Here is a 15,612-nt window from a genome sequence, read left to right as displayed (position 1 = left end):
GTGTTCATTGGTTTTTTCTTAAATTATTTTTTGTCGATTACTTCGAAAAAGGACACAAAGACGATACGAAGTGACCATATTGGAACTGTCGTGTGTAATTGAAAATTCAATTACACATTAACCGTTTGTGTTTAAGAATTTAGAAAAGAGATTTGAAAAAGCACGTAGCATATTATATGGAGTCCAATTAAAAAGCGATCGTTCCCTTGAAACAATGGAATTTTATTGTTACTGCGGTTATGAAACCAATTGAAATTCATCGCAAAATGGGAAAAAGCTGTCTAACGATAAAATTTCATTAAAAGAATTCTTTCTACATGTTTAAAATTATTCGAAGCTTCATTCTGAGGAGAAAATACAATAGATGGTGCGTGAGTGACTTTATACGTACTCGGAAAAATATTCGCAGAAAATTCATTAACGAAAAGCTGGTAACTCAGTTTCTCTGTCTTGTAATAACGAAATCTGCAAATAATTTTAAGATGTTTAAGTTTCATCGACGCATTATACTTTATATGGAATTTATTCATTTTCGAACGGAAGACCAATGAGATATTAATGTAATTATATTATCTTCTAAATATTAATATTTAAACATTCTCCATATGGAAAAATTAATTTGCAATTTCTAAATGGGAAGAAAATATAAATTTGTACTTCTTTTATTTGTAAACAAAATAACACTATGCTAATATAGCAATAAATAAAACGTTTTGTGTGTCCCTCGTAGATATGGAGATCCTACACTATGCAATCGGACTGTTAAAAACCTAAAAGTAGCTAACCGACAAGTAATCTCTGCCCGGTATATTTCTATCTTACAAATTGCATTTGTCGATATTTCTCATAAAAAGTCGGAGCTACGAACGATTCAATATGCACAGCTTTATCGAAATTCTTATATTTTCCTTCTCTCTCTAAAATAGAGTGCATCTACTTTCGCGAGTAACGGTGTACAATTTGTTAACAAAATGTTACACTCTGTACGAATTGCACCGAGACCATGGTCGAAGTATGTCGTCCAGAGCTTTCGAGTATCGAACGAAAAAGATTCGAACGGTTCTTTCGTTGAAATCCTCGGGATAAAAAATTTTGCCCAACCGTCGGGGGTCTCGGCGGTCTTCTGTTTTTTGTTACATCGTATCGCAGCGAGCCAGTCGTCGCGGGGCAAATTTGAATTCAGTACGCTTACGTTTTTCCTTAAAAACGCTGAAAAAGCTCCCCTCCCTCCCTCCCCCTTCCTCTACGCTTCCCCTGCCACCCACTTTCGGTGAATCAGTTTCTTTCCCCCGCGCCGAGCATTTTATCGAGCGCACCTTTATTTCGCGGCAGGTCGTTCGTGATGTACGTTCGATTGCACAACTCTCGTTTCGATCGCATTGGTAATGGTACCCTGACCTTTAATCATTTTTTATTCTATGTAATGTCACTCACGGGACGTCTCGATGCGCCTCGTTCGCAAACTCTTTCGACGCGTCGCGAAACGTTTCTCTGGAATACGAACAATCGTGGCGTACTTCGTGGATTTTCGGAGAATTTGGAAACTTGTACGAAATGAAAAAGATAATCATCTAAATAGTCAGTTAGTAACAATTTTTAATCAGTCGATACGAATAATTGCTGTTTAATGACCTTGAACTGTATTCAATTCCCTTCGTCTTGCAAGGGTCTATTAAAAAGTAAACAAATATATATGGTTTGCAACGATCTCGAGACTGGTATTTAAAAAATACCACTTCGTGAAATTAAACAATTTCCGCTCCAAACGTTCTTTCTCCTTCCTTAAAAATAAACGAGTCACTGGAGTAAACAAACATTCTTTTTCCTTCCTTGAAAATAAACGAGTCCCTCGAGTAAACAAACATTCTTCTTCCTTCCTTAAAAATAAACGAGGCACTCGAGTAAATTGTTTCAAATGGTCTCTACGTCCGGTATAAAAAACGAAAGAGTCGATCAATTGTCTCAAGATGATTATCTTTGTCCAGACTGATTCGAAGGTACCCTGTTTCGCGATTAAAGTACGATCACGTCGTTTCGTTAAATGCAAAGATCGATGCGTGAACATTGATTTCCATCACATATTGGCGGAGAGTTTACATTAGAGAAATTTATCCAAAATTTATTCCAATGTTTCGTGCCACGTTCGACTTTGTAGCAAAACAATTTATTGTTCCTACTTGATTTCGCAATTTACTAGCCAATTTCGGCGTGGAGCCAGTTTACACAAAATTTAGTTAATTTAACTTGATTCGTTGCAATTCTGTATCCACTAAAACACGTGGTTCACTATACACGCCAGGAAATAGTCAATTTCGCGAAATACGTCTATGACTGTACACGCGCGTTTATTTGATAATCGAACGGAATATTTTACAGCTTGCAAGCAGAAGTTTAAAAAAATCTCTAATCAAAGATGAAAAACAAATGTACACGGAAACAAGATATTCAATGTCACGTGTTTTCTTCGATCAACGAAATTTCCATCCTGTAAATTGTGCAAATGCAGTGGACATCGACCGAAGTATCGCTTTTGCGATGATTTACCATTAATACCATTTTCGTAATTTTCTATCGAATAGAATCGGTACGATTATTGAAAATACGAACGAAGTATTATTGAAAGATCTTTATCGATTTCGATTATGCGTACGTATCTGCAAATATTGGAATACCAGATTTATTGCACGCGCTCGTTTAATTACAAATTATTAACTACATCAATGATCGTGCCTTTTGTGCCGATAATTTTTATTTATTTGTTGCTCATCCCGATCGATATTGAAACGACAGTTTCGAAAATCTAAAATTGCTTTCGTTGGATAAAAATATTCAATGCCACTTGATTAAATGCTTAATCATAGTTTTTATATTATCGAATTCGGAATGCTGGCCAATGTATATTTCCACAAAATGTGCCCGTAATTATGTATAATTTATAGCACCGTAGATTTATCGTCGGTTTATCAGAAGTATGGGTGTTGTATTATGCACAGCTTTGTGCATTAACAATTACGCGGTGCGCGAGTGTGTTCATTGATTGGGAACCACGGTTTTCGTGTCAGTAATTTCGAAAAGCAGTTGCTCAACGAACGAGTGGAAAGTAAATTATTCTCGGAATTTTCGTTAACTAAATTACACACTCGATTAAAATGCAGTCGTTTAATTTCGCCGGGAAATGTGCGTTTGTTTGATCTTCGATTACAGTTTCTTTTATCGCAAATTGTATCAATCGTTCGTCCCTATTAATTTTGCATACTGGGTGGACCACTCGACGTGTCATCAGTTGTTTCGTTGGAAATTAACACTTTGACGAGCACATATTTCGCGTGAAGACTGCTTGCTGCCTAGCGCGGACAACTTTCACAAAACTTTTAATATAATAAAAGCCTCCGAACTGTTTTTCCATCGGAAATTTATAAATTCAGGCTTTCAGAGATATTAAAGTATTCCTAGCACCCTGTACACTTTCATTATTAAACGAAGTTAAACAAATATCAATTTCATCGAATCTGTACAAATTTAAAGTTATGGTTAACCTGTGTGAATTTGCATCGATAAACTAAAAATGAAAAATTTGGCTGAAAATGTAGCAATTCGATACGAACGATTTGAGACAACTTTCTCAGCCATCTAACGTTTAGACCAATGCAAGACACATGCAAAGGAATGGTATTATAAGGAACGATGAATACAAATGTGTTCTGATGAACACAGAACACACGAATGTTGCAACGAGTTGATCAAAATGTTTTACAGTGACTCGAAACATTTGAACCGAAGTGTGCCTTCTATAAAGAATATGAAATATCGAAAAAGAATTTTTTATTATCATAACACTTTGAGTGGTACATCTTATATACTTACAGCAACTGCGTCGAAAGATTGTTCGGTTAAATGTGCAACATAAATGTGCAATTTTTAAACACTTATCACGTTTGCTGCTTTATATTTCCTCTTGAAAAGTTTCAGAGTAATTATTTAGGGGACACTAAGATCTTACCAAAATATTACTCGTACCTCGCGGCTAAGCGAAAAAGCGAAGACCAACGATTATCACGACAAATACTTTAATCCATAACCCTGAACATTAGTTATGTGCGCGGTTATCTCACTTCTCTACGACTTGGAGTAATGTTATCTCTAGTGCTTTTTTGCAAGGGACGTTCCGTCCCACCAATTTAGTTTTTAATCCCTTACGTGTCTTAAATTTTCAGCCTTTCGGATCCTCTAACGCAACCTACCATTTTTCAGTTTCCCAATCAAGAGGCTGTCCTCTAGTTTATTATTAGAATGTTAAAATAATTCAAACTCCACTGACAAAATATTTCGATCGTTGATCCGTACGTTTGCCAAAAAAAGAACTCTTCTGGTCGAGTTACCACCGATATTGGAATTATTTATGGAAAATGATTCTAAAATCCAGTAGTGTCTTCGTTCGAACGTGATGGTGAACAAAAAATCTCGAGCAGCAAAATTTTCTGTGCAACCCTGTATCAGAGGAGATAAAACAACCGAAGTGTGCAACGGTAAAACTTTTTGACGTTGCATACTTTGCAGATAACATTCTTCTAAGAAGTCTGATGTCCCTGAAAATTAGACTTTCTTCCGAGCCTTTTACGCGCATAGTTAATTACTATCTAGTCCGTGGGAAAGTTCCGTCGCTTGTCTTTGTGCAACGTTTCCTTTGTCCCTAAAAAACGGAAAATACTGAAATCGGTGTAAAGGTTCTTGCAATTTATTCTCCTTTATAATAGGTATGGGCAAAAATTTATTCGAACAAAGGACGAAAAGTTTATTCGATTGGACGGTTAAATTTGTATTTATTCATTACGATATATTTCGTTCTGAACTTCAAATGGTATTTTTTATTCAAGGAATAATTCATAAAGAATTGTTTTATTCTTTATTCGAAATTTTTACGTAGATACAAATTTCTTCTGTTTCCGTTTCATGGAACTTGGCTTATTAACTGAATTTTGGAGGGTTCGTTTTACGAATTTAAGATCTTCTCTTGCGAGTTACGGAATAACTTCGTCGTGGCACTGGACGAATTCTTCGTGCACTGTTTTAATTTCTGTGTAACACGACATTATTACGTCACGTACATTATTGCAGCATTACTGCGATTATGCATACCTTTGAAATATTTGACGTTTAAAGTGTACTTTATCAGTAATACGAGCGCCACGAACTCTTGTTGCAAGGAGTAGGAGCTTGAATGGAAATAAGGTTCACGTTTTGTTACGGTTATGGTTATAGCAGACTTTCGGATAGCAATTTTAAGTTATTGGTATTGAACATTCGCAGCTATAAAATGCACCACTTAAAATTTGCAATTTTCAATCGTTTTATTTCGAAGTATCGATCGATTTTTATTTTCTTACCTCGCCATTGAAATTCTGTAAAATAAATATAAAATAATTCATTTTTATGGGGTATCGTTTAAAGAAATATCAATTATTATTTCAAAATAATCACGAACTGCTTCTGTTAAATTCCTTTTAATCTTTGTAGATACGATAATATTTCTTATAGAAAGTAAAATAATATGAAATTCAGGATACAAAATCGAAGAACTGCAATATGGAAGGTTTAATCTTTTTTTTTTATTTTAATACTACTTAAGCAGTATCGTACAATTATATTCTGCTTTTCGGTGTTGCTCTCATTTCTAAGATGTGACTTACATACTACAGAGCCACAGTTTGAAACAAGATAACTCGCGTTTATCACATTGAATGGCACTTTAGTTTATGAGATCGCGTTTATCAGGCAGAACTCCACGGTTTATGCACGGGAGGAAAAATAGAATTGAATAGTAAGCAGTGGTGCTTCAACCTTTTCAATGGAATGAAACAGACTTTAATAGGGGAGTAGGTAGGGAGTTGGAGCTATCTGGAATGAAAGCATGCTTATGGACTGTGGAAATACATGAACAGAAATATTCCGTGCAAGTGATTATCATACTATGATGCGTACCTAGAACGAGAATGTAAAAAATATTAGAGTTCGTATCAGATATCGTATTTCGTCATTGAAAACTATAAATGCATATAATCGATCATTTTTGTAGTTTTCGTTATCTGAGAAATTCTTATTGCAAATAATTTCATTAGATAACACTACCGATTATTTGTAACCGGAGAATACAAGAAGTATTCCTGAAAATTAAACGTCAGAATGATCTGTACAATTTTTTCACAGTAATAATATCGATCGAAATCGTTAAATTATCGTTACGTATATTTAAACTAATACAGCCACTTAAATTCGTTACTATCCTTTCATCGAAAATTAAATAAAATTAAGGCATACAATCGATCGTAAATGTTTCGTGCGTACTTACGAAATGAAAGATCGCTACTGAAAAAAATGTAGCGAAATGAAAAAAAGCTATCTGTTAAAAACAGATGACAACAATGATATAGAATGGTTGGAGAATCTCCAAAATGGAATGTATAGAAATGAAACAGCGATATGGAAAACGAATAAGCCGCGCATTGTGAATGGAGTTGACCTTTTCCTTGCTCCGCGGTGCAAAATTTTTTTTCGAGTCAGAAGCTACAGATATAACCGGAATTAATGTCTAAATTGGGTTCGTGTTCATTTCAGCAACTAGTTCCTTTGAAACTGAACGACAATTGGGACAAATTTCAAACATATCGCACAGGTGTTATTGCTACGGCACGTATTAATATACATCAATCATTATGTTACTTAATCGATGATGAAATTATTGCTTTCGAATGTGGATTCTGATTGAATAGAAATTTAGTCAATTTAAATACTCGTAGATCCTATGAGCAAAGAGATTCCATTTTTATGATAACGTGCAACTAATCGTCTCAGACACAAGGACTTGCGTTTATATGAGTTTATTTCATCGACTATTAAAATGAAACTAATCATCGCTAACATAATTTCAATAATACTATTATACTGACAAATTTCGTTTGGAATCTTCGGTAAAAGTATAACGCTTAAATATAATAATATTATTTAAATTATGCCTGCGTTGATTATTGGCATTAGCCTATATTCAATATAACCATCAAGTTTTATGTCAATTACCTATTTCGTTCTTTCCAAGTGCTAAATCTCTGAAGTGGGTTCCACGTATTATAAGAACATCCTGTAGTTACAAATGAAAATCGGTATAAATATTACGAAATAAATGTCTCATCGATTCATACGATTAGACATTTCATACAATGTTAACGCTACTACTGTCAACGTAGAATCTTTTCATTAGTTCTTTCAAATACAATGAAAAATCTGTTACAAACAATTGACAGCTCTATCTATTATCGAATACGTTTGTCTTTGCACTGCTTGGAATGCATGAAAAATTTTCAGTGAAAATATCTCGACCTACTTTAAATTAATTCAACGACGATTAACACGTTCACTGTCCACATCTCCTAACCCGTTTTCGCACACTCCACCCTTCAAACGAATGCTAAATTCTTCCTAGAAATAATCGCTCCAGTTTCGTTTCTAATTAAAAAAAATCTTCCCGATCGATCGTGCATGTTATATTTGTCGCCTATTCGGCAGCCTCCTAAGTCAAAACCGTCCTGTCCCATATGTACCTCGGCGTACAGTAAACGTGTTAAGGGACCGAGGGACCATCTGTCAGGCCCAGCCAGATTTACTGTACATGTGTTCAGGAATCTCGGTCCACGGGGTTGTCCGGTAATAAAGCAATTTCTAAGGCGTGGACAGAGCCTCGCATCGTGGCCCGCACGGGACTTAATTTGCGCGGGGATAGACTTTAATATAAAATTACCGCTTAATTGTTCCAGTGACGGGGCTAGTGCCAGACTTCGTTTACCCGTTGCAGAACGTAACGATCCCGCAGGGTCGAGACGCTACCTTCACCTGCGTGGTGAACAACCTCGGTGGATACGGGGTGAGTCCTTCCTCCTCCGCGAGCGGAGATCACTCTGGCGGCGCCCATGCCCGGGTAACTATTTTACTATTAACCTGTGTCCGCCTGTAATGGACTACCTTATCTACTACCTACTACTACTACTATCATCACTACTACTAACTACTACTAACTGCTACTACTAATTACTTCTACTAACTACTACTACTACTATTACTACTTACTATCACTACTACCACTACTACCACTACTACTACTAATTACCGCTGTTTACTATGACTATTACCACTACTAACTTCTACTACTAATTACTACTGCCAACTGTCACTACAACTAACTATTATTAACTACAACAACTACTACTACTACTACTACTACTAACTACTACTACTACTAACGATTACTAATAATTACTACTACTACTTCTACTACTACTACTACTACTACTGCTAACGATTACTAATAATTACTACTATTACTAACTATTACTACCACTACTACGAACTATTACTAAAAACTACCACCACTACTACTACTGTTACTACTACTACTGCTACTACTGCTACTACTACTACTACTACTACTACTACTACTACTACTACTACTACTACTACTACTACTACTACTACTACTACTACTACTACTACTACTACTACTACTACTACTACTACTACTACTACTACTACTACTACTACTACTACTACTACTACTACTACTACTGCACTACTTATATGCGCGTGTGCCTGCACCTCACAGCACTGCATTTAACTGCACCACTGCCAGCTATGAAAAAGAAAACCACCGCAGCAGCCGCCACCATCATCAACCATCTCTCTCTCTGTACGACATCCATTTTTACCCATCAGCCGATAGAACTTCGCTGTGCACACGTACGTGCTGGCGTACGAACTCAAACTTCGGAGAGTTCTTTCGCGCTCCTTCTCCCCGTATCAACCTATTCACCGTTATCCTTCACTTCTCACTTAGTTCCGACTTTCTCGCGCGGAAAGGCCCTTCGTAACGAGACAGAAAATGACAAGAAAGAAAGAAAGAAACAGCTTGCGGAATAGCTGACGATAGCTTGTGTCGAACGTCACGCATATTGTCCACCAACACATCCACCAAACCTCCACGAACCCACCACCGACCCCCCCTTGTACGATGACGACTGTGTCGACTGTTCTAGGCGTAGTAGAGCGTTAGGTTCGTTCGCTTCGAGCGTGCTTTTCGCGCTCGCGGGTTGTACAGAGTGTTTCGGATACGACGAACACGGAAATGGCTGGAATCGGGGAATACTATATAGTCGCGGCGTATCTCTCGTTTTATGACCGGAGGTTTGCATCGAGTTGAATAATTTGTCGGTCGACGAATGCACCCGTCGAATTTATTTCAAACTCGGTTCGCGAATTCGCTAAAATGCCTTTGAAGGTGTTTCCCACTTAGGTTATTTCCATTTTCGTGGCGCCGTTGCATCGGAGATTTTTCCAACGCGAAACCGTTTCCCTTTACTCTGTTTTCGAGCCGGCGTTGAAAATATTTCGAGTTGTCTTCGTCGCGGTGAGAAATTTTCTCCTTTAGAGATCCTCGAATAACAATTGTTAATCTCCCGGATGAAATTAGTTCGGTGAGAAGTATTTCCGTGCATTGTATTCTAAATTGTGAGATTTTGGAGATACCTCTGATTTTGGTTAGGTCGAGTATGTTTGTTACTTCTTCGAGAATTATCGAGATTCAATGAGATTCGTACGATGACGGTAAAAATATTTCTATCTCGATGCACGTATACCAACAGAGTAAAGGATATTGAACGAAAGTGAAAGAAAAAGAAGAAAATAAAGCGTATCGATTTTCGATTTTTCCGCAAACGTATAAATAAAATTCTTCCTTGCAATTACGAAACACTCTGTCGTATTTGTTACATTTGTCATACTCATGAATTAGTTAGCATAGAATCATACGTTTTTAGTGATCGCGAGAAGCCGGCGCGAACAGGCCTACTAATTGCTGCTGGGTTTAACTACCAAAGTAGCATGTGCTTCCTGTTAGGCTGTTTCATGGTAATCCCATGTTCTAATTGCGCGTGTTAAAAGCAATCTCGAGTTCCGAGCATCTCGTAATTAACAATGTACTTTGTTCTATCCGTAAGTACATTTATTTTTTAAGAAAAGAAAATTTTGTACAACATAAGCATTAAACCTGTTTAATTGTGTCGAGTACCGTTCTTAACGATCAAAAGAATGTCTCACACTCTGCAGATAGAACATGACGATTAATGTTTACGAGTACAATGAAAAGCATGCCAATTAAATGTCCATAAAATATGGCGTTACTGTCGAAGCAGCCTAAGATATTTTAAATATAGCGGTAGCTTGAAAAGTAGATTATGCGGAAACGAAACGATGGCTATTAAAGAGTTAGATAAAGGCAAAATGGTGATCCAGTAAAATCGAATCGTTAGTATAGCTTAAATACCTTTCCAGAAATATCAACTGTACGTCACTAAGAGAAGTTTATTTCTTTTTTTCTTTTTTTTTAATAGAAGTTGCCGAATATATCGCACATGAATTATATCTGTGCAAAATCTTCCGAAAGAATTGTGTCTTTAGGGTGCAAGTCTGGTTTTTCTGAAATTTAAATCATTGAATCTAGGACTTGGAGAACTTTTTTAAACTTTGTTCACGTTGGACTTCACTTTCCCAATCGACGAAACATTTTTCCAGTTAGGTAGTAATTGTCCAGTTTTTCAATATTACGTGTACAACGCGTAGCGGTGAAAGTAATAAGAACTCGAATAATTCGTTAAGCAATGTATTTATTTAATCATCGTTGGCATTCGCGAGACCGTGCAGGAAATCGAGAACCTTGGCAATTTGTCATCTATAACGTGCTAGTGGAGTGCACTAAAAACGAAAATAAAAAAAAAAAAAACAATACTCCAGAGAAATCAAGACAGTGTTCCAACCATATATATATATATATTCATACACGACCCGCTAGTTAAAAATCAAATTCTGTTCGTGTTTTATACAATACCCGATCTGTCCCCACCACTTTTATTCAATAATATTATTCGTATCGACTATTTGACATAACGGACAGTTCGAATAACCAAAATTATCAATACATGCTTCCAGAAACAACATCAAATGAATTATTGAAAAAAGAATTTATTTTTTTCTATTTCTCAGAATATTTACCTTAATAATAAACATCATTGCGGTTGATTAAATTACTCGTGATAATCGTATTCTCCGTGAGAAAATTAAAAGTGATCACCGATCGTCCGTTTATTTATTTGAAAAATCTGGCGTTCATAGTGATTGTTAACGAACACTTTCGATTGTCGATATCAATCAGACAAATTTTCACCCGATAAACTATAAATAATAGAATATTTTCCAACCGATGGAAAGTTTCAATGGTAATTCTTTTGGTGATTCGTATTTAATTATTTCTAAAGACAAGAGTCATCGTCTTAATGGTATTGGATGCCCTCGCGTTAAATTTTGCATAGATTCTCGATTATCTTGTATAAACAACAGAGACGATTTCATAACTGAAACTGGGGGAAATATATTTGACGTTTTTACGATCCCACTTGTTGAACGGATTTCTTACTACATGAAAGAGTCGGCAGGGAGAATATTTCTTTCCAAAGAGATTCCGTTGAAAGTTCGCCTGTAGATTTTAATTAAGCCCTGAAACTGTAAAGTTTATAACGCAGGAAATAAACGATTCCTTTGGCCAATGGGGTCCGCGATTCGACTTCTTTCTCGCAATAGAGTCGAACGGTTCACCGTTCCATGTTATAATCATTTACACCCCCCCTCGGCGTAAAATGGTGTTGCAAAGGAACTTATAAAATAGAGCTATTAAACTTCGTGTTTTATATACCTCGTTAATTAATTTTTATTAATACGAGGGATAACGAATCGTAAGGCGCGAGAAGTTAGAGTTATACCTGAAATGAAAATAAAAGGAATCTATATATACGGTGCACGAACACTCGAAGTTTATATATTTTGTAATAAGAATTGCGGTACCGTTCGGTAACGTTTAAACGATTTTACGAATCGGGAAAAGTGAAAACTATACTTCGAACATGGAATTTACTTTTCACTTTCCATTTTTGAGGGTAATATTTTCCAAGACAGGAGACGCAATACTTAACCAGAGCGCCTTGTAAACTAATTAGAGCGCGAAAGAAAATATTTAATGTAAAAAAATCTGAATATTATTTCTTTTCGTTAACGCATTGATCATCGGTCTTTAAAAACTGTAGGAGTATACAATTTTCTTAAAGAATACTCGTAAATAAATCACGAACAATAGTATTCTTATCAACAATAGTTATTTATTTAATTTCAGTTATTCTTATTACTATTGCTTTACGTCAATTTATTCTAAGTTAAAAAATGTAAACCGTGCTCAAATTTATAACGAAACGAACAGTTTACAGTTTGAACGATTTTTCCAAATAAAAATCGACTTCGCAAGGCATCCACTTTTTTTTTATAAGAAAGAATATCTCTCAGCTGTACAATGATCATTCCTTTACACGTAGATCGCGGCTTCTTATTTCGTCTTTTGGTAGCTCTGTGGCAGTCGGTTAAGTTTATACCCGCAATTTTCCAAAAGAGTCCGCGCTTCATTCATATTTATTTTTATCACGCTTTGAAGAGTTCGAGAGTGCTTCGTCCCCGAATACCGTGCGGCAAAAATGAAATTGATACGGAGTGGGGACGAGTAAAGGAAGACAATGATAAAATATGTTCCGAAAGTGCATGCATAATTTCGGTTATCGCGTGTACTCCCGTTGAAAATCACCATTCTTTCTTCTACGAGACGCGAGCAGTAACGCGGGTCTGTCTAACTCGCGCGTATTTGACTTGCTGATTCGTATACGACAAATTATCATTTTCATTTTCATTCTCATGATCAAGAGACCCGGTAAAGTCTTGCGCCAAATGTATGCGCATATATACGGGCGTAAACACGCCGAGTATCTTTGCCCTTTACGAATACGGCGAATGACAAATCGCTCCGACTTGGCCGTCTGATATCTCGCGATTCGTCGTAAAAAGGTGTTAAACAAATAAGAAACGACACGGGCCGAACGAAAGACTTCGAGACTTTTTCTATCGTTCTTCTTTGCCCCTTCGACCCCTGCCTCCGATAAATGTTTAATACTCGCGTTACAGAATTTTTCAACGATTGAATATTTATTCGCCAATGTGGCATTGAATCGATTGAATTTGATTTTGTTCGTTAAAAATTTTAAAACACGGTAAAAATAAAACTCAACGCCTCTTTTTCGTAGAAATTCAGCAGAATGTTGTTAATTACGACCACGGAAACATTCTTGAAAAGTATAGAATTTTTTGCTTCATCGAATTATGCAGTTCGTGTATCGAAACCTCGTACAGTTACCATTTTTATACCGTACAATTTTGATTACATTGAAACATTTTTTTGATTCGTTAAGAGAGTAACAAACACGAAAAATCATATTTCGAAATTCGAGTAAAAATTTGCTACATTTGGAGACGATTTATACCTCGTGTCGAAATTCGCGCGTATAAATCAAAAGTTATTAATTAGAAACTGTTACGAGCCAACGCAGCTTTACGGTAGCTTGTTAGCGATATGAAAGAGTTAGAACGTTAATAAGCATAATTGATCGCAGGACGATAACGACCGTGTTAGTGCAGATCAAAATTCTCCAGTAAACTTTCTAGTTCGATGCAGAGAAGGTCCTTGTAGAGAATTGTTAGAGATAAATATTCGTAAACACGATAGATGTGTACATATATATAAGAATTCCAAACATAATTCTCTACCTTTTAGAGAATAAAAAATATAAATAAAATTTAATTTTATTTGTAATCTTTCTCGGACAAAATAGAACTCAATGGAATACTGATTGACTTTTTCGACGATTGGTTATACTTTCTTCCAAGATTCGTTCTAAATGTTTTTTAAAATTTTGAAAACTAACAAATACGTATCGAAAAACCAATAAATTACAAGAGGTGAGAGTCGTTGTCGATAAATTAATTTTACTCAAAATTTAATCAGATCTTTGTACAAGTTAAAAGCTACCTATTCGTGCTTTAAAAAATTTACAAATCGTTCAAACGCATCAACGACATTGAATAGCAAAATCTCGCTACACGATTAACCTTTTCGAGGATACCAGCACATGTACGCACGTACGCACGTACGTACAATTTTGCTTAAAAATGGATATCCTGAATAAATTCCCCGGCGGTGTAACGCACCGTCTTGAATGTTCTTGTACTTCGGGCAATATAATTCGTCCCTGAAGGGGTTAACGCGGTTAAAAAGGAAGCTTAAGAAATAATCTGGTAATTTCTCGAAGCAACTTTTCTTTCGAGAACCGAGAAAATTCCCCAGAGATTTTCAAGTTCCTCCCGCGTCGAATAGCTCGCATTCTTGTTGGTATTTTTCGCGCCTGCCGCTCGGATAATCCATTACGAGCCGTTTTGGAAGTCTCTTTAAATATTCTCCCCTCGTGGTTTTCTCTACAGAGGCGCGGATCCGGCAAGACGAGTAACTTAAATAAGCGTACTCGAAAAGCTTAATCTTCCCATTCATGCGCCGATGAATACCCAGGCAATAAATGCATTCTGCAGCGACATTCCATGGCAGTTAGAAATACAAGTTCCGCGACAGCGATTTCGCTTCTCTGTGCAAACTCTTGATCGTCGGTTTTCGTCGCATTGTCGACGTTCTCCAACAATGGGACGCCGGGATTCGTATTTCGCGTTTCGTTGAAAAAGTTGAAAGTGCTTCTTAGGCGACGGTGTTAATCAAGATTAACGGATTCTCTGAAAAAATCTTTCTCACAATAGAAGTAAAAACCCGTGAAAATAGTAATCTTCCGTCCGTGGCTGGTCGAAATTCAAATTTCGGAAATAAATTTGAACTTTGCATCGAAATCTTAACACGAAGTTGCAAATTGTTGTCCGGAAGAAAATTTGCGAAGAAATGTCGCAGTTATTCGTTTATTATCCGTCACTCTTAATCGTCATTATCCGTTGTATATTTTTAAAAGAACGCACACGAGACTCGAAAACGAAAAATTTAATTTAAATTATTATACTCGTGTACGTATGTTTACACAGAACGAATCGTGAAATTGGATAAGAGTTTAATCTAATAGGAAAATACGATAATCTAAATAGCTGAACGATATAAAAAAAACAATTGATCCGTCAATTGAGTCACTAGTTTCGTAAATATAACCATAGATGTTAATTGCATTTGGTCGGAAGATTTTCATAATTTACGAGATTCGAAGAAACGATCGAATACGTTACTCGCAAATTCTAACAACTCCGTGGAATAATTTCTTGGAATAGCAACGTTCTCACAGAGTTCTAGCGACCGACAAAAATCCCGGTACATGGCTTGTTGGCTTTTTAGATTTAAGCTTTTAACGCTGAAACGCCACAAATATTTCGAAAAGGAAGAACACCAAACAGACAGTACATTCGTGAAAAAGAAAAAAAAGATTATAACCGATCTTCGCTGCTACGTACCCGGAACACGAAACAGCATCAATGAAAATTCTTCCGTACTTTCGAGAATTTATTGCATCAAACACGATGCGACGAAAGCACTGCAATTTTATCGCAGCAATTATCGTCGTCGGTACACACTCCTGTGAAACTAATGGAATTTCTTTTTTTTTCCTT

General features: G+C 36.3%; 1 protein-coding gene across 1 annotated transcript in view; it reads left to right on the top strand.

Annotated features, from left to right (window-relative positions):
* Positions 1 to 15,612, top strand: part of LOC143151650 (lachesin) — a 244,963-nt gene that overhangs the window by 178,792 nt on the left and 50,559 nt on the right. The window contains exon 3 of the mRNA XM_076320999.1: positions 7,806 to 7,966. Within this exon, the coding sequence (XP_076177114.1) occupies positions 7,806 to 7,966 (161 nt within the window). The remainder of the gene's footprint in view (positions 1 to 7,805; positions 7,967 to 15,612) is intronic.

The sequence above is a fragment of the Ptiloglossa arizonensis genome, chromosome 9, assembly GCF_051014685.1.
Source record: "Ptiloglossa arizonensis isolate GNS036 chromosome 9, iyPtiAriz1_principal, whole genome shotgun sequence".
NCBI lineage: Eukaryota > Metazoa > Arthropoda > Insecta > Hymenoptera > Colletidae > Ptiloglossa > Ptiloglossa arizonensis.
Note: the sequence above shows the minus strand (reverse complement) of the source record. Positions and strands in the feature narration are given on the sequence as shown.